The 27,568-nt window shown below is 43.9% G+C and overlaps 1 protein-coding gene across 1 annotated transcript in view; it reads right to left on the bottom strand.

Moving 5' to 3' along the window:
• Positions 1-1,772: 1,772 nt before the first annotated feature.
• The window catches only part of myo10 (myosin X), a 106,207-nt gene continuing 80,411 nt past the window's right edge, over positions 1,773-27,568 (bottom strand). Inside the window, exons 20-41 of the mRNA XM_037682443.1 lie at positions 17,074-17,198; positions 16,660-16,774; positions 12,764-12,870; positions 12,451-12,669; positions 12,307-12,346; positions 11,045-11,974; positions 9,628-9,748; positions 8,719-8,962; positions 8,488-8,583; positions 8,232-8,325; positions 7,444-7,499; positions 7,201-7,343; positions 6,758-6,949; positions 6,516-6,673; positions 6,290-6,413; positions 5,447-5,744; positions 5,163-5,370; positions 3,289-3,425; positions 3,084-3,204; positions 2,275-2,751; positions 1,987-2,178; positions 1,773-1,883 (exon numbers count right to left, since the gene is read on the bottom strand). Of these exons, the coding sequence (XP_037538371.1) occupies positions 1,773-1,883; positions 1,987-2,178; positions 2,275-2,751; positions 3,084-3,204; positions 3,289-3,425; positions 5,163-5,370; positions 5,447-5,744; positions 6,290-6,413; positions 6,516-6,673; positions 6,758-6,949; positions 7,201-7,343; positions 7,444-7,499; positions 8,232-8,325; positions 8,488-8,583; positions 8,719-8,962; positions 9,628-9,748; positions 11,045-11,974; positions 12,307-12,346; positions 12,451-12,669; positions 12,764-12,870; positions 16,660-16,774; positions 17,074-17,198 (4,308 nt within the window). The remainder of the gene's footprint in view (positions 1,884-1,986; positions 2,179-2,274; positions 2,752-3,083; positions 3,205-3,288; positions 3,426-5,162; positions 5,371-5,446; positions 5,745-6,289; positions 6,414-6,515; positions 6,674-6,757; positions 6,950-7,200; positions 7,344-7,443; positions 7,500-8,231; positions 8,326-8,487; positions 8,584-8,718; positions 8,963-9,627; positions 9,749-11,044; positions 11,975-12,306; positions 12,347-12,450; positions 12,670-12,763; positions 12,871-16,659; positions 16,775-17,073; positions 17,199-27,568) is intronic.

Here is a 27,568-nt window from a genome sequence, read left to right on the forward strand (position 1 = left end):
CCTAATAAAGTGGCTGTGTAATACATGAGCAGGTAAAGGAACGTTGGAGCACCAGTTGGATCCTGGTGATGGATCAATGAAAAGTTCATCCTGCTGTAGCTCAAACAGGCACTTGGGATCTGTTTTTTATCAACACAAATCAGTTGAGAGAAGAAAAAGTTGCATATTTACAGAAGATGCATCGTCCCGATTAAAGTCCCAGAACCTCTCCTTGCAGAGCAAACTGGTTTTGAGCCTTGTTAAAATAAAAATCAGGTATTTATGCTGTTTTTACATTCATATTCTTATAAACAGTTTAGCTCTAATGAAATGTAGTGGTAGCTGGTTTTCTTTGGTAAGAGAAACTGTATTTCCCCAAATAGTTGGTGCTTGTCAATCACTTTATCCTTCCTTCCCTCGCTATGGGCTGCTTAACTCTAAAACGAACGTAAATGTTGAAGTAAAATCTTTGTTTTAAGTTTAAACGTCTAAAACTGCTGCCGAGTTGAGCGGTTAAACATGGTCAGAAAGAATATAAACCACGTTCAGCTTTAAAAAGCATCATTCTAAGTGTTCCAGTGGTCTTCATGAAGGAGAACTTGTACAATCCTTACGTTCAAGCACCTTTAAGACTGGAACCGGAAAGGTCAAAGGTCAGTCGTTCAGCTCAGCTGTCACTGAGGAAAGCAGCAAATATTTTAATTATTTCACAAGTTTATGACCATAGCAGAGTCGAAGCACAGCGGAGTGATGGTGAGGAGGATTTCTGTGGTGGAACAACCTCTGACGCCGGGAGTGGTTTTTACTTTGAGGCTCTTTGCATCATCGGAGCATCTTTCTCGTTTATTTCTAGGTTTTGTGTCTGAAGCAACATTTGAAGCTTGTGTTGGTGCTGATGCAGTGGCGCAGTCTAACTGCAGAACGTCTGTTTAAAGTTGACAAACGAACTTAAAGACGAAGTCTGCTGCATGTTTGGTTATTTCCGAACGGCTTCAGGATGATGTTTGTTGTAAACCACCAACACAACTGACTGCTGACTCTTAACAGATATCTTTGACACCAGTTGTCAAACTTCAGCATGAAATGGCTCAAATCAAACAACAGGCTGATGTTTGCTGCTGTTCACGAAGCACCTTCCTTCACAGCAGCAGCTGAAGTGAACGTGCCTTTGATTGACCTTTGACCCGGCCTCACTGATGCCTGCACTTAAAGATTTATCTAATGAAACTGAGGATTTAGTTTGTTTTGATTATTTAAAAGTCTGGCGTCTAAACTCGATCAGGAGCATTTCCAAAACGCCGTTAGGACCCGAGACGCGTTGAAATGGAGTAACTTTTTACATGGCTGCATTTCTTTGGTCTTTTTTTCACCTTCTGCTCATTTCAAACGTTCTCGGCGCTCTGGAACAGGACTCAGTACAAAAACAGTTAACTTCATTAAACGACGACTGGTCTAGAGCTAGAATTGATAGATTTGCTTTAGTTACAGTGTAGCATCTACCAATTGTTTAAAAAAGTTCGTCTCTACAAACTTTTTGCATCTGAGTTTGCCAGAGGTGCAGCTTCTCCTCCTCCCACAGCTGCTGACACAGCATGCACTTCCAGCTCCATGCACTGCTCCAGGGCACTTAGGCAGAGGAGATCACGTGTAAAGTTTTGGAATGAAGTTCTGAGCAGAGTGAGAGTGCTGTGGTTCAGCTCCGGCACTCAGAGCCACTGGGGATCGGCGTCCATGTTGACCCTCCAGTTGCAGTCAGGCACGTGGACTCAAGGCCAAAGGTTAAAGGTCAGAGTTCACCAGGCGCTACACTGGCTCCCATGGCTGCTGACAGACTGACAGTTGCTGTAGCGCTTCTTGACGATCATGCTGATGTACGCCTTCATGAGCTTGGCGATGTCCATGACCTGCAGACGAGACGAGGAGCAACTATGAACTTTGACCTTTTCAAGACCGGAGTTTGATTTTAGAAAGGCTTAATCCTTTAGACGTTACAAACGAAGTACCAACCATGTGTGTTTCGAACACCAGTTCTCGACCCTCTACAGTTATCTTGTAGGCGTTGGGCAGAGGGGCGCCGAAGGAAAGGATCTGCTCGTAGGGGAACACCTCCAGAGGCCACGGCTCCCCTCGTTTGTACACCGAGATGGACTCTCTGCTCACGCCCAACCACAGCTCGGAGGGGAACGCTCCGTCCCGACTCTGAAATGACAGGAAGCTAGCATCAGCACTTGAACGATGAAAGCTGCTCACAGACTGTTGTTAAACTTCAGACTAAGTCAATGTGTTGGTCGTCACCTCGACGTTGAACAGCGTGGATCCATATCCCTGCCACTCCTTCACCAGCGCCATATATTTGACCATTGCCTGTCCCTGGTTCATTCCCTGCAGTTTCCTCCACTTCTCCATCACGCTGGTCTTCATCGCCGCCGCCTCCTCCCTCATCCACACCTCCAGGCTGTTCTCCTCCTCCAGCTTCTGCCGACTTAGCGAGCCGCTCCTGAAGCTCCGCCTCAGCGTGCCCTCCAGGAAGCTCGAGCGTTTCCTGTCGAACGTTCCGGAGCGGTCGGCCACCGAGCCGGTGCCCGGTGTGAACGTCCTGGCAGAGTTCTGCACCCTGGTCCGGAGGCGAGCCATAGGGAACACCTGACTCATCTCCGGGACGCTGGTCTGGGAGTTTTGGTCACTCATGAGGTACTGAAGCCTCAGGGCCGCCAGAAACTGAAGAGTCTCCTCGGGGGCGGGATAGTGACCATGAATCACCGCCTCGTGGGCCTTAAGAGACGAGATGAAACAATTCCAGTGAAACTCGGTCGGTAAACAATAACAGAATAATATTTTTGATGCTCATGCTCCTGGTTGCACAATTCAGTTCAGTTTATTTATAAAGCGCCAAATCACAACAAAGTTGTCTCAGGGAACTTTACAGGAACATTCACATACATAAAAAAACAATTAGTAAAGTTCTCTATCTAAGGAAGAACAGAGTCAGCTACTGAAAGAACTTCATGAACATTTGCTTTAGAAATTAAACTCTAATTTTATTTTTAGGAACACATTGACCCCAGACTGTTTCATTAACAATAATCTAATAATCTGATGTTTACCTGTTCGAACATGAAGGCGAACTCCACGCTGTCTTTAGGAACGCTGTCGGTGTCCAGGAAGCAGTAGAGTTTGAAGTACAACTTCCAGGCGGTGTTGTTTTCGTCCGGACTCGCCGACAGTCTGCAGACCACAGATGTGGAGCGTTACTGACGAGCAACGAGACTAAAGTCCTTCAGGCTGCACTTAAACAGGAGCTACGGTTACCTCTCGAACTTGGCGAGCACATCGGCCACCACCGTGCGACTTTCGATGGCCTTTTCCGTGCTGTGGTTGTGCTCGAACAGAGCGAACATGTTTCTGCTGTCCTCCATGGCCAGACCGCGGATCAGCTTCTCCACCACCTGACACGGAGCAAACACGTCGCATCGTTTAGATTATAAACCACGAGCAGGACGTCGGGCTTTTAGAAAGAAAACGTAAAAGTGCTGCCGTATGTCCCAAACTGAAGAACCTTGAAAAGACAAAGACATCAAAGCTGCTTTTAATGTTTATCTTGGTTCTTATTTTTACTGAAAGTATTTATTTTGGTACTTCTACAACCTCATTTAGCATCTTAAGGGATTTACTAGTTTTTATTCTAATTTAAACTGAATTATTTAATGAATTAGGATATTTATTCTCAAAGATTTGAGACATGAGCAATTTACGTTGTGCCTTTTTGTTGCTTAGTGTTTTTTTTTATTTGTAGTTAAGACAAAAGAGAAATAAATTTCTTCTGGTACAAATGTTAACTGTAACAAGTACAATGGTTAAAAGTAAATGTTTAAACATACAGAAAAAGCGCCAAATGCCAAAAAATATACATTTTGTTTTTTTTATTATTTTACATTACATTACATTGCGCCGCTCAAGGTTCAAGCATGTTGGAGCAGCTCTGTTACTTTCTTTATGAGATTTTGTTTTGGAAACTTTAGTTCTTCTTTTTCTGGATGTAAATCACATTTCTTGGATGATTGTTTCCTCTGGTATCAGATGCTGTGCAGCTGGAAGGATTTTTACTGAAACTTTTTTAGTTTTGGACATTTGTTATGATGCGTAACCATGGCAACAAGGCAGTTTTCTACAACCAACAGCTGATTAACATCTCAAAAGCTCAAATAATATCTCAACTACAGCCTCAAATCTCAAACGAGATGAAAAGGAGGTGCCATAGATGCATTTCCATCTCCTTGTCAGCTGTGCTCAAGTGTCTGACCACAGAGATCCTGGAACTAGCAGGAAACACGGCTCATGACAGCAGAAGGACAGGATCATCCCGACACCTGCAGCCAGCTGTTTGCAGCAACGAGGAGCTCGGCAGACTGCTGGGAGGAGTGGCCATCGCTCTGGGAGGAGTTCTGCCCAGCATTCGGGCGGTCCTACAGTCCAGGGGAACCAAGAGGCCAGCCGAGTCTGGGTGGACGGATCAGACGGCATCTGCAGCCAGTTTCTTAGGATCCACTGTGGGATGGACCTTTACAAGAGATCCTTCCTGTCTACAGCATCAGCATCTATAACGTCTCTTAATGAAATGAGGATAACGAGTCAGAACAACAAATAATTTCCCTTTGGGATTAATAAAGTATTTTTGAATTGAATTGAGTTTGAATAAAATTCATGAATAAGCAAAGAATTTAGTGGCATCAAGATACAAAATTTATTCCAACTAGCTGAAAGTCTGCCTTATCTGCTCAGTTCACACGTCGTAAAATGTTCTGAGAGAAAAACTTTTAAAAGTGATTTTAGCATCTGCTCATGTCTACATGGAGCCCGACTCTCAGGACATAAATCTGTAGATTTAATGATCAAAACACATTAATTCAAATGTTACGATCGAATTTCCACAAATTCAACATACAAAACTAAACGCTGAAGCTTTAAAGGAAGCAGCTGGACTGGTCAGATTTCTGGACTGTGTTGTTCAGGAATGATTTTTGTGATTATCTAGCTTTATTTATTCTAAACAGGATAAAGGCTGGACCAGTAAAATACCTGGTTGGTTTGTAAAAACGAGTCAAAAAGGACAAACTGCGTATGTACGTGTATGAACGTAAGCGCCTGCTGTGTCGGGGGTGCAGCGGGTGGTGTCGTCGACCCACCTCTCCTGCAGTGGTGTGAGAGTTGATGGTGATCTTGCAGGAGCCCCCTCCGTGGCAGTGAACCGTGGTGCTCATCTCCTGTCGGGCCACGATGGAGCGGATTTCCTCCTGCGACGGCACGTTCTCCCTGGTTCGAGTCTTCTTCAACGAGTCGAGGGCGAAGGCGGCGTAACGATCCATCTCTGAGCCGGGGAACAGCTCCCGAGTCCTGCAGAGAGTTTACACCAACGTCCGTTTATATGGTTCATGAGTCCAGCACGCCCAGGGATCTGCCTGCTGCTCACCTTTTCAGGTGGAACTTGAGGTATCGGAGTACGCTCCTTGAGGGGACAAAGGTGCAGGACATGCAGGCCAGGATCTTCCAGCTGCAGAGGTTCCCAGGACTCCCGGGCTGCGGCGGCCGTGTGGTTTGTTTGATCAGCTGGCAGTAGAGCTCGTCGCGCAGGGCTTTGAGCTCCTGGCCAGTCTGCAGGATGCCCTGGATGATGGGGACGGGGTCAGCCACTCCATCCAGGTGCTGCAGAGAGCTGAACACCTTGAGGGCTTCGTCCTGCAGAGTCGTGTAGCTCCTGCTCTTTGGAGCTGAGGAAGGAAGGGCTTCGTGATTAATGCAGTAAAGTTAGCTTGGTTATGTTTGGCCTGAAGTTGACATTACCTCAAACAAGATGATTATCAAACTCTCTTCTTTACATTATTAAAAACACTTTGAATTAAAACAACTGTAAATTGAGTGCAAAGGACTTTAAAGCAACTAAAAGTTCACTGTGAGCCAGGTGATATTTTTACATCTATTAACGCTCCTCTGTACATTTTAGTGAACTGTTTCTGGAAGCATAATCCTCTTTTTCTACTTTCAAGAAACAAATAAATATAAAGATGCGATTCTTTACAGCTCATCCAAAATGCACCACACGCTGTGCAACATCTGTTTGCACTCTCTGTTAGCTAAATATCTCTTGAACCACTGGATGAAACAAAGTAATCGATCATCTGTGCGGTTTGATCAAAATGGCTACAACTCTCTCGTTTTAGGAGGATTTCACTTAAAGTCCGACATGACAGGTGGAACGCATTCACTGAAGGACCGCCCGGTCCTCCATCTGATCTGCTGCGTCTGCGCGTCTCACCACTGAGGTGGATGTCTCCGTAGGGCAGCGGCAGCAGCGGTGAATGCAGCGGGTGTTGGCTGTAACGCAGGATGGGGTTCCTCTTGTAGATCTGCTCCACCACCTCCAAGTTCAGACAGTTTTCCTGCAGACAGCAAAGAAACTTTAAAGTTTTATATCACGTTCAGAAGCCTCTCCAACAGGAAATGACAAACGTGACACCGTCTTTCTTCTAGACGCTTCCTACCCTGATGTCCTGGATGAGCTGCTGGGTGGGCGTGTCCAGGGGTGCTTTGGAGTCGATGACGTTCTGGATGGAGTTGGCCCAACGCGTGGCTTCGTTCAGCAGCTTACAGTGGAGACGGTACGAGTGTTTGCGGCCGTACACGATCACGTTCCAGTAACCTGTCGGGCAGCGAGGCCACAGGAAGAGTCAAAAAACATGGCCGACTGTTTGTGAATCCTCCTCAGGAAGTTTCCCGATCTTACCGGTCTCTTTGAAGACCTTTTCGTCTGGCTGCACCACCGAGCAGAGCCTGTTCAGCACCAGCGTCCCGAGCTTTAAGGCGTTACGCTCCGAGCTCTTGTAGTAGTCCAGGGAATTGTGGGTCAGCAGAAACCAGCGCTTTTTCAGCTTTAGTGACGCTTTGGTGCTATTCTTCATCTCTTTATGCAGCCAACCTGAAGAACACAAACAAATCAGTAACTGTAAAGTAAATGTAGTCTTTTTACATGAACAGCAGAGGCTTTCACAACCTTCAGAATAAAAGCTCCTTATTTCAATTTAATTTATATTTTGTATTTTTGCAGACGCTAACATTGAAAATAATTGCCTTAATGATTAAACAAAATGTGAAACTCAAGGAAATTTTTTTCTTCAACTTTCTGTGAGACCATGCTCTTATTCTGAAAGTTTCAGTTGCGAACTGTACCTCGGATGATGAACTCCTGCCCGTCGACGCGCGCGTCTCCTTTGGAGCGCTGCAGCAGCGTGATCCAGTGGTGCATCTCCTCGGGCGTGTCGGCGTTGCAGTGCAACACGCGGTTTGCCGTAATTATAACGAAAGAGTTTGGTCTGGAACACGAAACAGGTTTGGTTAATTAGAGGATTGGTGGGTTTTATAATTTTACATAGATACAAGGTGAGATCTAAATCTGGGATGATTATTTCTTACCTTTCTGGATTATCTGACGCACAAACCGAATCGATCATCCCCACGTCCAGCGTTCCCTGAGGAGACAAAGTGAAAGGGAGGACGGTTCAGACGGAGGATAATGACCTTTGTCGGCTCCCTGGGAACCAATTACCACACCAACAAACACAAACTCAGCCAAGAACAAAAGCAGCAGCGCAGTCACTTCAAGGGACAAACGAGGACGAAGTATCCCCACCCCAAACACCACAATACAAGATTTAATGGGATGGAACAGAAAAAGAAGTTCCATGTTTTAATTTGGCATTTCTGTAAGAAGAAAGTTTTATTGTGTGATGAAGGCAAAGGAAGAGCAATCGTATTAGAATAGTTAGCAAAATATCTCGTGAACCACTGGACAGACTGTAGTGAAACCATCAGAAAGAAATCACTGCTTCTACGTCTACTCCATCACCATTTGGAGTCAACACAATTCAAGATGGCTGCCTCAGCTAATTAACATTAGCTGATACAAAAACCATCAGTTTTACAGATTATGAGCTAAAGTTTGAAGTGGTAGTACCAGTAGTCCCTTTATATATAGATTTTTAAATAAAACACCCATCGCCACCTATTTTAAAGGGATATTACATCCATATTTAAAGAGGGCGGTAAAGATAAAAAAACCCAGCTAATATCTTAGTTTCTGAAGGAAAAGACACATTCTGACATCCAGTTATTTCTAAAACTAACACAGACGCAGAGTACATTTTTAAAGCCAGTATTTCACTGTGTTTCCCAGAATGCTTTGCAGCATTTCCTGTACTCACCACAGCATTCTGGGGATTGGCCTGCTCATCGTGCATCTCGCTGATCTCCTGTTCTGTAGAGCCTTGGACATGACTCAGCACGTTGAACCACTGGCTGTAACCATGGAAACGCCATCGTTACATCTCAGATTAAGAGCAATCTACCTGTAATCTCTGCTCTTGTGTTTTCAGTAACTTTTGAAGCACAAGCAGGCGCTGCACGGATGAAGTTGTTCTTCTCAGGAGTGTGTAGAGAATGTGGTGGAGAATAATCTACCTGGCATCTTCAGCAGACTCTGCGATCAGGTGATAGGTCCTCTCTGGCATCACGATGTCGATTCCATTCTCCTTACCCGTGTTATCAACGATTTCTCTGCAGAATACAAGAATTCAGATTTGACGTCTTGTTTGATTGTTGGCCTCTCCTCTGTGGCTCGTTTAATGTCCTGATGGTTGTGTGGCCGTCAGGACAGGTTCATGTAAATAAAACCACGTGTTTTCATCGTACTTGGCGTTGTGCATGTCCAGCATCCCCTTCATCTTCTCCTCGCTGTCGTTCTCAAAGTACATCAGCTTGCTCTGCCGCAGCACAAACCAGCGGCGCTTCCAGTTGCGACGGGACAGCGTGGACGAGCCGCCGCCCTTCTTGTGCAGCCAGCCCTGCTTCAGCGCCTCCTGCTTGGCCCGGAACCACAGGAAGGTCTCGTCCTTCAGAACACACCAACGCCGCTTCCACGTGTTCATCAGGCCACCTGACGATGGAGGAAAGACTGATTCTTTTCTGCTACAAGGCATCATCGGGGAAACTGAGCAAATATCAGACAACTGATGCACGACGCTTCGTTAAACTAAAGAAATTTCTTCCTTTTTTACACCGAGCACAAAGAAAATGGTACAGAATGACTGCCGACATTTAGATTTGAAGCTGAAACTGAGTTGGTAAAGCTAAAAAGTGCAGAACACTAATAGAGAAAAGTAGTAAAATACTAGCTTAAAGCAGCAAAAGGCTAGCTAAAGTAGCAAAGGGCTTGCTTAAAGCTAAAATTAAAATCATCCTCCGAGCTGAAAGCAGAACACTAGCTAAAAACTCAAAAAGGCTAGACTAGCTAAATGTAGCAGAAAGCTAGCTGACAGTAAAAAGTAGCAGAAGGCTAGCTTTAAGTACCAAAGAGAAAACGTAAAACAGACTGAGAGACCAACATGTTTGAAAGAGCTGAAGGGATCTGTGTTTCTATGGAGATGTTATTAGTAAATAAAACTCCCAACAGTGTACGTTTTAAAAGTTTAAAAGTCATAGCAGCTATCAGCCGAATGATTTGATGCATGAACGACTAAAACAGCACAAAGTTTGCAGAAGACAAGAAAACGGCAGCATTAACGCTGAATGGACACCGTGCCACCTTAAGAAAGGAGTTACCTTTGGTGAACAGGAAGCTGTGGAAGTACGGGAGAGTGACGCAGCTGTAGACGGAGTCCCGGCGGTACGATAACTCATCGTCAGTGTCGAACCTCTCAAAGTCATCCTCGCTGTCCTCAAACTGCAATGAAACAGACGGGAATTAGCATTTTATCAGAGTTAACGATCTGCTGAATAAAGTTAGTTTTTATGACGAGCTGTGCCCAGTCTTGCAGCCCAAAGTGCAGCAACCTGAACAAACATGAGCGGTTGGACGTGGGTGCCCCCTGATTAAAACCACAATTCATCATTTATCACTGGGCTGCAGGCGAAGAGCTCAAAAGCTCCATGTTAGCAGTTTGTTCTACGATTGCAACACAGCAGTCCCTCGCTACGTCGCGGCTCGTTTATCGCGGACTCGCTCTATCGCGGTTTTTCAAAATAAGATCGGACACGACACACAATTGGCTGATTGACGGATGAGCCGCACGATCGGCATGGAATTTTTATTTTAAATAAATTATTTTAAATTATTTACCACCTGCTGCAGCTTTGTGCAGTCCACACTGCAGGATAAACTTCCTGCTGCAGCTGATCACCGTGCAGAGCGGAGAAGTGGGCGTGGCCAAGAGCGCTTGCAGGTGGCAAAGAGCAGAGGAGGCAGGGAGCTGAAGTCATGACATTCTGTCTCTTTTAGAGCTTTTAGAGTTTAGAAACATTACTTAGAATATTGCAAGAGTATGGGGAGGGTTTAAAACGTCTTTATAAAATAAACTACTACTTGTACTACTATTCCTACTTGGCGGTTTTTCACTTATCGTTATCGCGGGTCTTCAGGGTACGGATCCCCCGCGATAAACGAGGGACCACTGTACTTATAAACGTTTTAAAGCATTCTATTAAGTCAGGTCGTCTGGATGGATTAAAAAAAATTGTTGAAACATTTCGTCTTTTATCCAAAAGACTTCGTCAGGGCACTAACGATCAGTCGTTAGGCTGATGGTCCTCCTTGATCAGGTGAACAGCTGGTTCTGGATGTCAACAACAAACTGGTTGATCCACTAAGAGAAGGTGCTATTTATAAGATTGAGTTTGTTGCAGCTCCTCAGACTGAAGAAGTCCTTTGGATACAAGGTGAAACATTTCAACAATATTTTATTTTTTTTAAATCCTACCAGAGGACCTGACTCAACTTTATTAGATTTTTCTACCTGGATTATTGAGCAGCATCAGGATGTTTTCAAGCATTGCTGCCAAAAGTGTCCTGATAAAGTTACACACTTGAATTTCTAAATAAATGTTCACTTTTTCATGTATTTATTTGTTAGAGGGGACAAATGTTGAAGAGTAATGGAAGGGTTGGACCTCACAGAGCTTTTAGATCAACAAGATTATTTTTGATTTGTGGGTCAAGATGAACCTTTAAGATCCAACTCACCGATGACTGAGCCCCCTCAGAGCTGAAGCGGTACGCCCCGGAGCTGTTGTAGGTGCCTACAGAGCCGCGGTAATCAGGAGACCACTGACCGCTGAGGGAGTTGCTGAAGGCCATGCTGCCGCTGGACACGATGGCGCCTTCATCGTAGTCGTCCTGATCATAGTCTGAGTCCTCATCCGGCGGTATCAGCTCCACCAGGTCGTCGGACGGCGCCTCAGATGAAGCCTGCGGGTGGCAGTAGGCGGAGTCTCCGCTGGAGGAGACGCTGTGGCAGGCCAGAAGCCCAGGCGGCAGAGGCAGCAGGGTGGTGGGCGGCAGTGGTGGCACCACCCCATCGTTGGCGTATGGGTCTTCTTCAGAAGAGTCGTCGCTCGTTCGGATTCCACTCGTCCGCTGCCCGTCCGAATGGCCGTGTTCACTAGGGTTCGGTGAGTCTTTGAACGCCTCGTCATCAGCCCCAAACCCTTCATCGACCTCCTCTTCATCGTTTCCTCTCCTCCGTCCATTGTCCTTCTCACCTTCGTCCCCTACGCCCAGGGAGCTCTCGATGTTCCTCACGCACTCGTCAATCTCGTCAAAGTTCAGCGACTCGAGAAACTGCTGCGCCGCCTTGCAGGCTTCGTCCTCCAGCCGCCGGAGCTCCTGGTCTCGGAGGCGCTGCAGGCGGTGAAGGGAGGCCTCCGTCAGGGAGAGCTCCTGGCGCTCCTTCTGCCTCTGCAGGGCCTGGATCTCCCGTTCCAACCGCAGGATCTCCTCCACCTGAGACGCCTCGTGTGGGCGGATCGCCTCCTCCGCCTCCTCCTCAAAGACTTCTGCCGACTCCAGCTCCTCGAGGGTTTCAGGGTTCGGAGCAGCTGCTTCTTCAAGCTGAGACTGAGCCAGAACCTCCTCAGCACGGTGAAGCTCCTCCAGCCTTCTGGCTTCCTCTGCCTGAAAAAGAATAAATATGTTTGATTTCGTCTTAAGACGGTGCTTCCGTTTGTTATCTGTGCCATTCGTATAATTAGTTATTTATTTACAGGCACAACTGTTGTTTCCTATAGTCACAGAGAAAATCTAAATCAAAAATCAATCATAAATCCTGCAAATGTAATTGCTTCAAAAAGCTTCTAATACAAGGTGGGAACTTAAATATTATTCAAATACTTTAACGGAACGAGTTTGTATTAAATATCTTTAAAATCTGATGATTACCGTATTTTATAATTCACTGATTCTCACTGAAAGTTGCAGAAATAAATGAAATAAAATTCATCTCTTACCTGCTGGGCGAGTCTCTCATCCTCCAGTCGCTGTCTTTCTCTGCACACACAATAAATTTAAATGATAATAAAAGACTTAAAGGAGCAGTAAATCTTGTTTAAAGCCTTAAAACTGGCTACAGGGTTAAAACTAGAGAACTCTACCTCTCCAGCTCCTCCTCTCTCCTCCTGCAGCGCTCCTCCTCCTCTCTCCTCCTCTCTTCCAGCAGCTGGCTAAAAGCCCGGCGGGCCAGCTGGCCTCGCAGGCGCTTCTGGAAGGTGAGGGTGGCCCAGCGGAGGAGCAGGAACCTCCTCCTCCAGTAGAAAGCCCGGTAGTTCTTCTGAATGAGCACGATGCTCTGCAGCAGCTTCCTGTACTGCTTCCTGTAAACGACAGACACGGTAAAACCCGGGTTCATCCGGACGACGTGAGCACGTCGGCCCCTCGGAGGGAGAACGGTGCTGCTCAGAGCCGAACCTGGCCACGTAGCCCATCACGTGGGCCTGGATGATCATGGCCGCCTTCAGCACCTCCACCTCCCTCTGCTTCTCCAGACGGTGCTCCAGAGATTCACGCAGGAAAACCTGAGTCCAAACAAGTTTCAGCAATTATCCTTCAAATATAAACTGTTTAAATGTTTCACACTGAACACTTAGCGTCGACCGATTGACTGACTGCAGTTTGGTTTCTGTATAACCTCCTTCATAAATAATGAAGCTTCTGTCTGATCAAAACACTAAAATGATAAAATCACAACGTTTGTGACACAGCCGTCATAAAATACAGCAGCTAAACGTACCCGGAGTCGTGTGAGTAAAAGGAGGAAGGAGATAAACTCTGGACAACTTTTACATTTACTAAAATAATTATTTTAGCGGTTTGAATGCAGTTTTATTGGGGATTAATTTAATTTATTCTACTTTAACTGCTCATTCTGTTTCTTCCACGCAGCTTGTGACAAAGCAAGACAAATCCAGTAACATCTATTAATGTCGTGCACATTGCGCCGGTTATGAATAAAGTTTTATAATCCAGCAGCATTAAAGAGCGTTTTTAATCCTAACACCAGCATTCAACTGCACGTCGACAGAAATCAAACCCAGAGCCGCCTTGCTTTTGTCAGAGCGACTGAAGACGCTGATTAGTGCTGGGAGAGATTTCTGCGACAGGTTTCTGTGAAAAGACTCGTCCTGCGCGCTCTTTGTGCAGCCGAGTGCTGCTGAAGCCGAGCTGTCGCTCACTGACGGAGAAACTGGGCCCGCTGGGGCCACCGGGGTTAATCCGATTAGGGAGGGAGGAAAACGAGAGATGGGACACGGTCTCTGAGGACGGAGACACATCGCAGGGATACACTCGTGTGTGTGTGTTGGATCCGCTGCAACAAAGCACTAATGAGATTTTCTGCGGAGACGTAACCCCGTCAGTGTCATTTGGATGTTGCTTACAAGCAGGTTAATTAAGGAGAACTCCGGCGTTACATTCCTGAGCACGTGCACGGTCAAGTCCATTAAAATCTCATTTTACCTCCTCGCATCTAAACGTAAAAATAAAACCTCAAAGTACCAGAGCACATTAAAATCATGTTTCTGTTAAACAGCCGGATTACAGACTTGACCCAACGAAGGGAAAATTAGGGATTAAAACTAAACGTGGCATTTGCTGTAAAGTGATTATTTTATTATCAGATGTTTTATTTGATCACAGCCATCAGAAAGGACAGCACAGGTAAACTTACCTATAGGCGTTTGAATAAAAGATGTTTAAATATTACACAAATTAAAACGTTCTGAGATGCAGTTTTAATAAATAATTAGAAAAAAACCCTCCAAAATGCTGATGCAACAGGGCTGGGCTTGTTACAGATTCACTACAGAGCATCTGGAGACACTCACATTAAAGTTTAACAGTTGTAAGAACATTTTATCTGCACTCATACCGTGCAACATGACCAAGAGAAGACATGATTTAAACTGTCCGAGAATGGAAGCAGCTGCTTGTAAACTAATAAAAAATTAAAACAACTGTTCATATGTTCTTTGGAAAATGTACAATACCAAATAAACTAAGAGATTATGTAAAATACAAAATATACAACGAAGGAGAGAAACTTTTACTGTGACGCCTCAAAGTGAAACATTAACAATCTAGTTGCTGTTTTTTAGAATTATTTACAACTTAATTTATGCCCACAACAAAACGTCCCTCTCTGCAACAATTACCAACAACACGGAGCACGAAGAACGTGCACCCTTGTGTACGAGCGCACACATTTGCATCACAGTGAATTGAACCTTTTTAATCATTGCTTGGCTCATCAGCACAACAAAAGCCTCGCTGAGCCTCGGTGCGGTTTGATTCTTGCACGGGGGCCTTCAGGGAGCGGTGCTTTCTGTCACAGGTCAGGCCCACGGAGAGAACAGAACTAAGAAGAGCCGCATCAAGACCAGTAAATTAAGTTTCAGGCTCTACAGGAGGACAACAGTCAGGACATGTGTCGACTGAAAGGAGCTGCAGGCCGGCTTGATGTAAATCTGAGCAGCAGCAGCTGGACAAAGTGGACGAATCCCTCAGAGGGAACTGATTTAAAGGTTTCCAGACAGTCCCAGTAACAACTTACTGGTTCTGTGATGCAGCTGGAGAAGATGAGCCACAAAAATGCACACACGATGGTTTCTACAGTGTTCTGGAGAAAATTTCTGCAAGCTGCTGTTTTTACTCAAATATTAGACTTTTATGTTTAAGTCAAAGTAGACTTTGCAAAGGAGCACAGGAATTATTTTTATTGCACAAAGGCTTTATTTTGTAGAAGGATAAGACTTATAAAAAACATTTGCATTGACATGGTTCATTCTATTCTCTTTCTTTGTTAGCTTTTTATATTTGTTGTTTAATTTGCAGTTTGAAATAAAGCATAATGTGCAGCTCACAGGTCTGTCCCTGAACATAAAATATAGGTTTGACAATAGTCTGGCCTGCAGAGCTTCTGACATGCAAAGTTTATCTCATCTTATGTTAAAACATGACTTTATGGTGCAAGACTCCTGGTGGCCACCAGGGGGCAGACTTTAAAAGTTAAAAAACGTCAACTTGAGCACATTTTTTTTGTGAGATTCGTAGAATTTGAAAAGAATTTCATGCTTGAAAAAAGAAATGACGCCTCCAACAAAGTATTTTTTGTCCATTCGGGTTTCAACTTTTAATTTGAATGTCCATCTTTGTTGGAGGAACATCAACTATATAATCTAAAATAATAAAAACATTGAGTCACATGCTGAAGTTTGACCAGCGGAGCATGAGGAAGGTTATTCATGCAAAATCTGAGCTGCAATTTTGGAGATATTCTGTAGTTTAACCAACATTTTATATAAATGTTCATCACAGTCTTGACCAGAAATGTATCTAAGTGATAACCAACATAACTAATATTTATTTAGTGTCTATTTGGGTGTTTTATGGCAAAATGCAAATATACTTTCAGTGAGATGAACACAAAAATATGTTACCGAGCACTGCTGTCACCTCCTGCGGCAGCGCACAGTCACGCTGCGATTAGGGTTCTGTGTCCCCATCTGTCACTCTCCCAATGAAATCACACAAACATGCATGCACCCACACACCCACGCACGTGTACACTTCCTGAACCGGTGTGGTGGAAGCACAGAGTGATAGACAGGACAGGATAAGGAACAAATCCAATAACTGCTGGATTCTACGCTTCAGGTGCTTTTGACCTCAATTATTCACACACGCACACGCACACACACACACACACACACTACACAACTTGCAGTCGCAGAGGCGGAGACTTCTTATGGTTTCATCGAGCTGCGTTTGTAAGAAGCCAATTAAACCTCCAGAGAAACAGACTGAAGCCAAAACGAATTGGCGTTTCCTCCGGTCGTGAAGCGAGCCTGCATCCAATCGGACTCCGTGTTAGCTGGGAGAACACGCATGAACCGGAGTTAGCCGGAGGCAAAAAGGATGGCAGGGCGTTCTGGAGCTCAGGGTCTGACAGGAGAGAGTCAATTAGGCTGCAGACAGCCGAGCTGAGGAACATCAGCTGCTGATGGAAACTGGAAACCAGCAGAGATTTTTAGAGAAAATTAGATTTTTGACTTTTTCACGTTTCTCAATAAGCTCAAGGAGACGTAACAATTTAAAACTATTCTTCTGGGGATGCTTGAATTGATGGGGTTCTTCTCTGGCCCCTTTAAATCAGTTTATTTTTCTATTTAACAAAGAATAAGTTGACTTGACCTCAGCTTAGCTCCAAAGAACACCAGAAGAACTCAATCTGATGGTTAAAGCAACAACAACAAGGATTTTTACAACAGAGGGAGCTTGTGATGAGTTTTAAAGCCACTGACGCTCACCTTGGTCTTGCCCAGCTGCCAGTCTGCACTGCTGCTGTCGTAGAGCTGCAGCAGCTGCTTGCAGCGCCCTCTGGGCTCCTCGCACAGCAGCAAACCCTTCATCAGCACCTTGTACCTGGAGGAGGAGCAAAGCTTTGGGTCACACCAAGAATCGGAGAGCTTCGAGTCTTGAACGTTATAGATTCAGAGTACGGGATCTATTTATCTCCTAGATCTGATGCAGCTGATCTGTGGCTCCAGCAAACATTTTCCTGATGACGTCGTGTTTATTTAATCCAACGAGAGCCATAACTGAATTCTGCTCCCATTTATAGAAGGCCACTCGGTCAAAGTGCAATCTAATCCTGTTACAAAGACGCCACGGCCCGCAGGCTTAAAAAAAACCAAAGCAGCATGTCGGAGGCTGTTCCAGACCTGCAGCAGAAGTCCTGGAAGGATCTCCGGACCGGGAAGCCGGTGCGTCTTATCTTGACCGTTTCCAGCATGCCGGAGTATCTGAGCTGGTTCAGAACCACCGTCTGGTCGAAATGGTCAGGCATCTGGAGAAACAGAGTCAGGTTGATGTATCGGTGCTTGAGGAACGTTCTCGCGACAAGACAAAGAAACACAAGTCCACCCTGAGTGTGAGACAGGACCTGCAGCACCAGCTCATGATGCTGCATGAGAGGAACAGGACGTGTCCTCAGAACCACACAGGTCGACACGCTGCATTCAAGCTTACAGCTGGACTCCACTTCACAGAAATTAAACACTTTTTGTGTATTTTGCAGCTTTTATTAATATTGAGGAGGAAGTTTAACTAAACAGATTCCACAGAGACTTGACAAGAAATGAAGGAGACATGAGGACACGTGATGTGGAGAGAGTAGGAGCGCAGGAGTGGAGCTCCCGAGCTAGCAATGCTTATTTTGGTATTTAAGATTAATACAGATAAGACTGCACAAAGTTAAGAGATACGTCACTGCGTGAACTGACAGCAAGCGGACCACACCAGCGACAAAACAAAAGAAATCAGCCGAACCAAGAAGTCTGCAAGTCTGACATGATGCCAAGAAATGAAACCTGATGATTTCTTATTTGATATAAGTTCAGTCATTTTGTAAAGGTTTAATGTCAGACCACTGAGTGTGGAAAAAGCTGCAAAATCAAAAGCAGAAGCTCAAAGAACATGAAACAAGCCAGTGGTTATTTAAAGCATTTTAAAGGACACCTTATTACATTAATAAGGACCTAATTACAATAATTATTAAAGGACACAAAGTGAATCATCTGTAAAGACGTTCATCTTGAACTGTATCGTCTGAATACGTTGACTTCATTCGTTTCCCAGATATACAATCCTGACGTGCAGGTATGCACTGAACGTAAACGAAGCACAGCAGAAGTTTGAGACGTGACTGAGCTGCAGCCCTTCAGGCCGGCTGCAATCTGTGGAGGTAATCTGTGGAGGTAAAGACGCTCAGGAGGAAAAATTAATCTGCTGCTAAACGTGAGAGAACGAGCACAACAACCGTCCAGAACAAACATCCAGGATCCAGAAAGACTGAGCTCTGCACTCAAACACATGCAGATGTTACTAAACTTATTAATGTTTTAATCTGTAAACTTTACGCAACACATCTGAACGTAAACACGTAAATCTGTCGGATTATTCTACGACTGTCGCAGTTGTTGACCTTTCTTCAATCACGTGATGGTGGGCAGCTGCTTACTCGTTTCATCTACAGATATTTTAATCAAGGTTTATCGTTGAAATGAGAAAAATATTGCGCGGTTTAGTTTTATAACTTTATGACGTGTGTTGCGACCGGTCTTCATTATTTTCCAACAGCAGCTTTGAACCAACGGTTCAGAAAAGCAAAGCCAAAATCTTTGAGGTCAGTTTTACTGACAGAACTGCTTCAGTCCAAGGTCTTCTCCGGGGGACTCTCGTCACCCTGTAACCTCAGTGGGCGTGTGTGGGGCGGGGGCTCAAAATAAGTGGGGGCTTTCATACCAGATAGTAATGCCCCCTTTATTCCCCCCGATGGCCCATTGATGGCTCATTTGAGCTGCTGAGAAGAACGGAGGCCAGCCCGGCAGCAGATCCTGAATGAAGGCCTTTTCTGCTGCGGCTGCAGCGGGACGCTCGTTAGCATAATTAGCATTTGCATACGGACGGGACGCAGCCGGACAAAGAGGAGCCGTGTCAGGGAGCTGCCTTCTTTACATCCACCCTTGTTTCCTCTTTTTGCTTTGCTTTCCTCTGGGATTTAAACTCCAACTTTTGAGGCTTCACACTTCAGTTCTTTCTCCGAACACCCACGGACTTGAAGGATCTGAGCACCCTGATGGGCTGCTGCACCGAACCTTTCTATATTTAAGAATCTTTGATGATACGACTCTGAAACGCTGCAGGAACGAACGAGAATGCACACCAGGAGAGGCGAATGTGATTTACAGTTGCTGCATTGAACTGAATAAGATTTCAGTGTTCATATGTACCTGCAGCATGGTTTTCAAAATAAAAATAAAAATAAAATCTCAGCTTTAAAGTATCTGAGCTTCAGATTTTCATTTGACCATAACAGCTGCTCTAAATGATGTTGACATGAATACATGAAATGATGCTTCATTGAATGGTAAATGGATGAACGGACTGTACTTATACAGCTCCGTTCTATCTCATCAAGACACTCAAAGCTCTTTGCAACAATCTGTGTCATTTACCCGTTCATACAGCTCTATACTAGATCTCTACAAAGATTAATCAGAGCTGTATCACATTCATGCACTGATATTCTCGCTGTATCTCGGTACAATGATAATAAAGCTTATTCTGATGGGACACATCAGAGGCAATGAGGGGTTCAGTGTCTTGCCCAGGGGCACTTCAGCATGTGACTGCTGGTGGAATCGAACCTCCAGCTCTTGCATTGGAGCACGACTGCTCTAACCACTCAGCCACAGCCACCCTTTAAAAGACTGAAAGCTTTTATATTTTGTCTTTTAAACTCATTTTATTTTAGATTCAATTTGAAGGTTGCCGGCAGGAAACTTTCTTACGAGTCGGGCAAAGGACGATAATGAAGAGTTTCTACAAAACACTCGAATATTTAAATAAAATAATCAAACGTTCAGCCGGTGAAGAATAAAAGAAAGCTCGGTTTAGAAACAACAAATGTAAGTTAAATCGATACATGATCTCCTTTGGAATGATCTCAACTTTCTGCACTTTTTTAAGGGCTTTATAAATAAAGTTGTTTTATTAGAAGCTCGTGCGCTGGATGAAACAGTTAAATACTGTGAAGACAAGATCAGCTGCAGTTTTCCTACATGTTCTCTTCTGTGAACAGGATCATCAGGACGACGCGCAGGAAGTCGATGCACGGAGCTTAAATGAAATCGACAAGGATTTGTTGTAGTCCAAGCAGAACCGTGCGATATTACTGTACGGACAATAAATTAGTAATTAACTGTGCAGTCTGATTTTTAACACATTTTCTTTGCCTTTTAGAATAAAGTATTTTGCACACATACGAAAGAAGAACGGTGATGCAAACATTTAAAGCCGGCAGATTATTTCAGGTTTCTGCTTGTGGCTGGCAACAAAAGCTGCAGCAGATTTCGGCTGAACATTCAGAGACGCAGGCGTTCACGTGCACAAACGGAGGCGTGGCAGTCGGCTCCCACATGGGGGCCGGGGAGAACAAACATAAAAAACTACGCTCAAGATGAGCTGTCCATCTCCCAGCTTCAATAAGACGACGCAGGCGCTGTGAGCCTCCTGTCGTCGTCTTCAGCAGAGATTAATCTCTCATTAACTCAAGAGACAGCAGAATATTAATTTATCTGATGGCACTTCAAAGCTCGGCGTTTATGTTGCCCTCCTGACTTTAACAACGTTCACTTTGCCTCAGGGGACGAAATCCAAACTGATTATCAGTTCAGCTTAAAACAGACCAGGTTCATTAAGAACTCGATCATCTCATGATTCTCGTTTTTCTGCACATTAAAGTTCAAGGAAAGAAGAACAAGAAACATTTGTTCCTTTCGATAAACAGTCCTGCGATGAGAAGATGTGTTCTGTTAAAACGTGCGCTCCATGAATGAAGGAAGCAAAGGAGGCGTGGAGTAGAACTCAGTGGGGTTGACATGGAGCGCTTAAGTTCTGGTTGCACGTGTCAGTCGTTAAGGTGCTGTCACGACCTCGCTTAACGGATCAGAGGCATAACAGAGGCAGGTTGACTTCAACTCCCCATGCAAAGGCGCGTCAGGGGCTTGAAGTATTTTATGAAAGAGGCTTTCTGTCACAAAGCAGCGTCTCCATGATTGTATCAGTCCGTGTGAAGCAGAGGTGGGACCAGGTCAGTGTTTTGCAAGTCTCAAGTTTTTATCCCCAAGTCCCGAGTCAAGTCTCAAGTTTTTATCCCCAAGTCCCGAGTCAAGTCTCAAGCAAAGACAAGCAACAGTCAAGTCCCAAGTCTGAAACTTGGAGTTTCAAGTCCTTTCGAGTCTTTTTTGTTTGTTAACAATGTTGCAGTTATATGTTAAATGTAAATAATAAACCACGTGTTCTTTTTTAAACCTGTATTTATCTCACATCTTGATAAAACATGTCAGCTGTCTCATAGCAGAAGAAAAGTGCCACCTACCGTTCTTTGTGCAATTTCAAATGTCGAACAAAGTTGGAAGTTGCTGCATCTCTGTCCGTGATTCTCTTCTGGCAGGTTTCGCATGTTGCACTTCGTTTTTTTTATTGAGTACTTCGTAATTTATGTACCCAAAAGAAATTACTCGTAGGAGCATATCTGCCTTGAGCGTTTTTTCATCGCTCGTTTTTGTTTTGTTTGTTTGTTTGTTTTTCTGATTTTTAAAAATCATGTTAATTTGACCGGTTGTGCTGCAGCTCACGCACACGCACGTATGGAGTGTGGAAAAACAGACGATCTGCGTCTGTTAATACAGAATGAGTGAACCGAACTAATGGGACCCACTTTATAAATAATATATTATTTATAAAGTGGGTCCCATTAACAAATATTATTAATATGTGTTTAAAACTTTAGATTTAGGGTAAAATATCAAGTCTTTTCAAGTAAACAGGTTCAAGTCCAATTCAAGTCCCAAGTTATTGGTGTAAAAGTCAGTCAAGTCACAAGTCTCTGAACATTTTGTCAAGTCTAAAGTCTTAATATTAACGACGCAAGTTCAAGTCATGTGACTCGAGTCCCCACCTCTGGTGTGAAGCAGTTTAATCTCTCTGAGGGGGCTGAAACAAACAAACAAACAAACAAACAAACAAACAAACAACAAGAAAGAAATTTCTTAAGAAATTATGCCACATGCTGCATCTGTCTTTTTAGCTCTAATATTAACCAATTTCTAACCGTTGTCTAAATTTTAAATACTCACCTCTTGATTTAGTGTTGGATCCTCAACCCTCCTCATGTCAACTGTTAATATACTTTTTAATTTATTGCCCTTCAGAGATTCTAACACCTTAACCCAGTTCCAACCAGAAGGTAAATGATTCTGAATCATCGGTCGAGGCAGATAAGAGCTCCATGGAAGGGCGCTCCTTTTTCTACCCACAAAAGTCTTGGAAACTGCAAACAAGCACAGATTTGTGACACTTTGACCAGATAAAACACGTCACCGAGGTCAATGAATTTTAATTTAGCATCACAAATGGATTAAGGGGGAAATCATTCCCTTTTAACCAGAACAGTAATCCCATTAGCAAGAAAACAGACCTTCTCATTAGCATGTCCTTTACTCCTCGTTTCTTCTTTCCAGTCTCATTCATTTAGAGCTCGATAAAAAATGACCATCACACCCACGAAGTATAAACTCTCCGCTTTACGTCTCAAACGTCTCTTGCAATTCAACGTGCATCGCTGCAGGACCGAAAACCTTCAAGTTTGATTGACATGAAGCCAAACGGAGCACATGAGAGGGACGCTGCGCAGCGAGACACATCGTGGAGTTACAGGCTGCCAGCGAGGGCAGGGACTCACATCTGTTCAGGAGTCACATCTGGACGGAGCGAAACATCTTAACGCACAAGCTCGAAACGCTTCACTCACCACCAACTGAAAACACTTCAAATGGTTTAGACTGTTCTACACAACTCTTAGGGCAACATTCAGCTTGTAAAATCATTATTTTATATTTAATTATTTATGTTTCTGCTAAACAAGAACATTTTAAATTTTTTTATGACAATTAAAAAAATATATGACATAAAAAAAAACTGTTGCATCTCACGTCATTCCTCAGCACATGACCCAAGCCACAGCTGGACATTTAAATCACGTGCACAAAGCATGCACCTCCGCGCACAGCTTCTCACCGGGAACGTGCATCAGGTCTCACCGTGCATCATATCTGTCCACCCCGTTTCCCCCGCAGACTTTTCTTCTTCCAGATAAGAGCCGAAGGACAAAACTTCCCAAAGCGTCTGTCCGTGTCTTCAGCGCTCATTCTGCCACCACGGAGTCAGACAAAGGCTTTCAAAGCCAGAACTCCACTCCCCTTTCTGCGTGGGGAGGGAGCGTTTCCATGGCGATTCATCTCCTGCTGAGGCTAATTCCAGCAGGCCACTTGTAGGGTCTGACAGTGTGCGTTAAAAAGAGCAGGATGTTTAGATTCAAACGAGACGGAGGCTTTCAGGTCCATTCACTGCAGCTGACCGGACCGACGGAGTGATTAACAGAGATGCAACAGGAGCTCTGACTGAAAACAGAACCAAAGGACATTTATAAATCTGAACTGTGAACTTTAAACTGCTGCAGAGCAGATAATGTAAAGTTTGGGAGACATTTCAGTACAAATTTTGATTTATTTGGTTTGCGAACAAGTTTTCAACTCAACGTTTCAGCCTAGTGAGATCTTGTTACACTCCTAGTAAATAAATAAATATATATACACACACTGTATATACACAGTAGTCTCTCGCTACTTTGCGGTTCGTTTATCACGGACTCGCTCTATCGCGGTTTTTCAAAATAAAACTGGACATGACACGCAGCCAGCTGATTTATGGGTGAGCCGCACGATCGGCATGGAATTTTTTACAATAAATTATTTTAAATTATTTAGCACCTGCTGCATCTTTGTGCAGCCCATGCTGCAGGATAAACTTCCTGCTGCAGCTGATCGGCTGATCACCATGCAGAGCTGAGAAGTGGGCGTGGCCAAGAGCGCTTGCAGGAGGCAAAGAGCAGCGGAGGCAGAGAAATCATGACATTCTGTCTCTTTTAGAGCGTTTGGAGTTTAAAAACATTGTTTAGAATATTGCAAGAGTGTGAGAAGAGTTTAAAACACCTTTATATATTTATATATATATAAAAAAACTACTACTTACTACTTGTACTAGTATTCCTACGTTGTAGTTTTTCACTTATCGCAGGGCTTCAGGGATCCCCCACGATAAACGAGGGACGACAGTATATATACACTGCTGAACAGTGTTCGAGAGCGTACTGGTATTAGAGCTAAGGAGTAACAGTTGTTGCCAGATATGCTGCAGGCTGTAACCCTGCAGAGTTGTGGGAGGAAAGGATCATTTCTGTTAATTGAATGTGCAACAACAGGCTTGTGTCAGAGTTTACATTTGCTGAACTCAACACGTTAATATGAGAAATATTCCTCAGAGTAATTTATTCAGCACAGCCTCAAGGTGAGCAGAGTTTTTGCATTTAAACTTTCTGAGCACTTGAACCGACCCATGCGACCTTTAGCCGTGCTGTTCACACGTTTAGCTCACGTCTTTAATGCTTCAAGTGAAATTCTGGACAAATCTCTGCTGGAGCAGGTTGTTTCTTGACACTTTTGGGATGTAAAGTTCGCACACAGCCCAAACAACTCAAAGAGCCCGACTCACATCAACGCAGCTTTGTGAAAATGCAGAGGTGTCTTCTAGAATACCTGCTTCACCTTTCCACTGAGGCTCGGAGGCCTTCGTGCTGAGTGAAACAGAACCTGTGCACATGAACATGCTGCTGTGTCCGGAGCCGTCGGAGCGTGAGATTATGAATTCTGATCGTATATTGATATTTCCATCTGTCAACGTCCATGAGCTGCAGGGGGTTCATCACACGGTTACATCACAGCTTCTAGTTTTCCATTCACCAGCTATTAGGTTAAAGTCCTTTTTTTATTATAAAACTTTTAAACCGGCTCATTTAGACACACTGATTAGAAGTTGAACTGTTAAAATTTGTTTCTTTCAAGCCTGAAAGATGAAACTTTAATTGATGGCTCTGCTTTAGTTTAAATGTCCTTTAAAAGCCACATCAGTTGTGTTAATAATGTCTCCTCTCTCCTTCGACACCTGCTCGAACTCAAACAGGCAGATGACAGGACGCCTCTCGGGGGCCACGTGCCGTGGTGCTCTGACCCCTGGTCCCCCCTGGGGAGGCACCAACACCCTCTCCACCTCTGCCGACTACATTAAGCTGCACTCAGAGGTCAACAAGCTGCTCTGTTTAATGTTCGCTCTGAGGACGAGTCCAGACGGTCGAGTTTCGCTTCATTAAAACGGCTCTGGAGACGTCCAGCTGCCCCGACCCCCCCCCCCCAAACAACACCCATGAGGACGACTTTCACCCCCGCATCAAAGCACAAACTGATATTACTGTTTGAGTTTAAAACATTATTTAAAAGGACAGTTCAAATATTTTGAAGTGGACTTCTGTGGAGGGTTTGTGAACAATTAACATCTTACCTGCTGTAGAAAGCTCTACGAACGACCTCGTTTTGGAAACTGAGTTTAATTCTGTTAGTCTGGATGCAGCCAAGCCAGGAGGATTGATGTCGCCTTAAAGCAGCTTCATTCTTCAAATATTTCATACACACGCCATCGTCGGATTTTACATTTTTACGCTGGTGTCTACACAGAACTCTGTTCGTTTCTAAAGCAAACAGCGAGTTTTAACACCAGGAGGATTATTTAAAGCAGCAGAAATCTAGAAATGGCTGCTTGGATTTTAGTAAAGAGCTAATTATAAAATATGTGCACCAGACGTGCTACAGCTAGCTGCTAGCTGCATCAGTAAAATGACATTTAAATAAAGTAACACAAAACTGACAGTTTTCTAAATGCCTGTTGAAGAAAGTTCACACAGAACTGGTGACTGGAGCAGTTTTAACGACGCCACTCAGATTAGCTGTTAGTTCGTTAATCCCGTCAGATTAGCTGTTAGTTCGTTAATCCCGTCAGAATTGAACTCCAGTTCTCCAAACTTCTTGTAAACGTTTCCAGACGCAAAACTAAAAGTAACAGAACTTTTTGTTTTTTTTACTGGCTTTTAGTTTCTTAATTTTTTTGTTTCGTTTTACTGAGCAAGTTGATTTTAAATTATTTTAGTGAATATAGATTTAGTTGTATTTTAGTTCACCTGCACGTCTTTTATATTTTAAGTTTTCTACAGTATTTTGGTCAACAAGAGGTGTTTTTTAATGTACTATAGAAATAAACTTTTGCATATTGTTCCAGGCTGAGGTCATCTACAACAGGTAACATATTAATTGTTCATAACAAAATCCAACTTCAGAATGTCCAGATTTTCCTCTTAAAATCTGTCAACTCAGTTCAGACAATCTGGTCATCGACCAGATTATTAGTTGATAGTTATTATTATTATTAATTGTTATTATCATTAGTTGTTACCGGTAGTTATTATTGTTATTATTATTAGTTGCTCCTCAAATCTGATTTGACGAGGAACAAGCGTTTAATGAATAATTTAAAACCTCTAGAAATGATTAAAATATTCATTTCACAATGCCAGAGGGTTTAGATCTGTTATCTTTTCAGGCCATCGTACTGAAGTACAGACCCCCCAGTGTTGAACAGAAGCCCCTCTGTGTGAACCAGCAGCCCCTCAGGCGAGAGACAGAGGCAAACATCTGCACAGACTCAGCAGCTGTGATTCGTTTACGTCACAAACCTCCTCTCTGACTCCAGAGACACGACTGACGCAACGACACGAGAGCTGAGGGACATTTTCCAGCCCAACATCATCCTCTGACATAAACAGGAGGATCGATACGAGTTTATCACGGAATAAACAGGAAATCAAGGGGGGGGGGGGGGGGGCACTTTGTGGACAAGCTGTCCATGCAGGGAAACAACAAACCTTCACTACACTGACCTTGAGTTTATTAGTTTTCAGGTGATGTAAATATTCTAAATATTCAACCCGTCTTCACTGGTAAAATGTTTCAACTCTGATTTTTATCAAAAGAATCAAATGAGGCTCAGCTGGTCGAGTTGCTGTCTTACAATCAGAAGGACGGCGATTCACCCCCCCTGCAGACAACTCCACCGTGTGTGGAAATGTCCTCCAGCGAGACACCGAACCCCCACGTTGACCCCTGCCGTTTCAAATTTTGTGATATTATTAAAAAAAGGCAGTAAATATAGAAAGAAATCCTGCAGGAAGTTTCTGTGCAAACAGAAATCTAGATCACAAATCAAACCTGCATGAATAAGAAACTGAGAGTTTGTTGTTGACATTCTGCAACTTATATAAAACTATAAACCTGTTAAACATCAGATTTGCTACAGAAATAAAATAAAAATGATTTCATGTCTTTGGGAAACTGCAAAAGAAAAACACGACAAAAACCCTGTGGTGCTGATCATCATGAACACCTTTGAGTTTTTCATTTGTGAACAAGAGCCCTGCTTTACTACTCCAGCCTGTTGCTAGGCAACCTGGGGTCAAAGGTCGCCAGAAGAGGCAGACAGTTTTCATTACTCTCAGAGATGATTTTTGTGTGTGTGTGGAAGGGGGGGGGGGGTTACTGTTTAATTATTAAATGACAACCGATTCATGCAAACCCTCTGCCCTCTGACATCCTGACCTCTAAATATTTACTCTGTGTGTGTGTGTGTGTGTGTGTGTGTGTGTGTGTGTGT

Source organism: Nematolebias whitei, chromosome 9 (genome assembly GCF_014905685.2).
Source record: "Nematolebias whitei isolate Nwh7 chromosome 9, NemWhi1, whole genome shotgun sequence".
NCBI classification, from domain to species: domain Eukaryota; kingdom Metazoa; phylum Chordata; class Actinopteri; order Cyprinodontiformes; family Rivulidae; genus Nematolebias; species Nematolebias whitei.